The sequence below is a fragment of the Nicotiana tabacum genome, chromosome 12, assembly GCF_000715075.1.
Source record: "Nicotiana tabacum cultivar K326 chromosome 12, ASM71507v2, whole genome shotgun sequence".
NCBI classification, from domain to species: domain Eukaryota; kingdom Viridiplantae; phylum Streptophyta; class Magnoliopsida; order Solanales; family Solanaceae; genus Nicotiana; species Nicotiana tabacum.
In genome coordinates this window covers 92323036-92324392 of record NC_134091.1, presented here as the reverse complement: position 1 = coordinate 92324392, position 1357 = coordinate 92323036, and the positions used below count along the sequence as shown (strand labels likewise).

At 43.2% G+C, this 1357-nt stretch overlaps 1 protein-coding gene across 1 annotated transcript; it reads right to left on the bottom strand.

Moving 5' to 3' along the window:
* Positions 1–490: 490 nt before the first annotated feature.
* Positions 491–862, bottom strand: LOC142167274 (uncharacterized). Its single transcript, XM_075227439.1, has one exon. The coding sequence runs from the start codon at positions 860–862 to the stop codon at positions 491–493; it is 372 nt and encodes a 123-aa protein (XP_075083540.1).
* Between the last annotated feature and the right edge of the window lie 495 nt (positions 863–1357).

Here is a 1357-nt window from a genome sequence, read left to right as displayed (position 1 = left end):
AAAGGCCAGGGCGAACCCATTACATTTAACTTATTTGGTGGAACCCGGATAAAATCTCCGTAAATCTGGCACTGGTAACACTTCTGCATATAGCGGATGATATCATTTTCCATGGTCATCCAAAAGTATCCAACTCTTAAAATCTTCTTGGCTAACGTGAACCCATTTATTTAGGGTCCGCACGTCCCTGCATGTATTTCTTCCAATAGTCTGGTTGCTTCGACGGCGTCTACGTATCTCAGCAAACCTATGTCTACGGTCCTCTAGTACAAGACTCCCCCGTTGAGTAAAAAGTGGTTTTCCAACCCCCCAAGGGCTCGCTTTTGACCATTAGAAGCATTTTCTGGGTATTCCTGGGTCGCAAGGAACTTCTTGATGTCGTGATACCAAGGTTTACCATCTGGTTCCTTATCCACATGGAAGCAATAGGCATGTTGATCCTTGATTTATACCTCGATAGGATCGATGTAGTTCTTGTCTGGATGTTGAATCATGGATAACAAAGTTGCAAGGGCGTCTGCGAACTCGTTCTGAATTCTGGGACATGCCTGAACTCTATCTTTGTGAACTTTTTGCACAGTTCCTTCACGTAGTGCAGGTATGGTAGTATCTTGACATTCTTAGTTGACCATTCTCCTTGGACTTGATGGATCAGCAAATCGAAATCTCCTATTATCAATAGTTCTTTGATGTTCATGTCAATTGCCATTCTTATTCCAAGGATGCATGCCTCATATTCAGCCATATTATTGGTACATGGGAATCTTATCTTTTCCGACACTGGATAGTGTTGTCCGGATTCTGAAATAAGGACTGCTCCAATCCCGACTCCTTTGAAGTTTACTGCTCCATCGAAAAACATTCTCTACCCAGGGTATACTTCTGCAATATCTTCCCCGAAAAATAGTACTTCTTCATCGGGGAAATATGTGGTAAGTGGCTCGTAATCCCCATCCACTGGATTCTCGACGAGGTGGTCAGCTAAAGCTTGTCCTTTGATAGCCTTCTGAGTTATGTACACAATGTCAAATTTGCTGAGGAGAATTTTCCATTTAACTATCTTTCCAGTAGGCATTGGCTTCCGAAAAATGTACTTGAGCGGGTCGAGCCAAGATATCAGATGCGTAGTGTATGCCGATGTGTAATGCGTTAGCTTTTGAGCAATCTAGGTCAGAACACAAGGGGGTTTGAGAAATACTCTTTTATTCTGTCGAAGGCTTTCTGGCACTCCTCCGTCCATTTCGTGGCAGCATCCTTCTTTAGCAGCTTAAAAATGGGTCCAGTTCTATCCTTTTCCTGCTTACAATAAAACCCAATAGTTTTCTAGCAGGGACTCCGAACGCGCACTTTGCTGGAT

What these genes read in the sequence shown, in the direction of transcription:
- LOC142167274 (XM_075227439.1), bottom strand. Translation starts at nt 862, where the DNA reads ATGTTTTTCGATGGAGCAGTAAACTTCAAAGGAGTCGGGATTGGAGCA.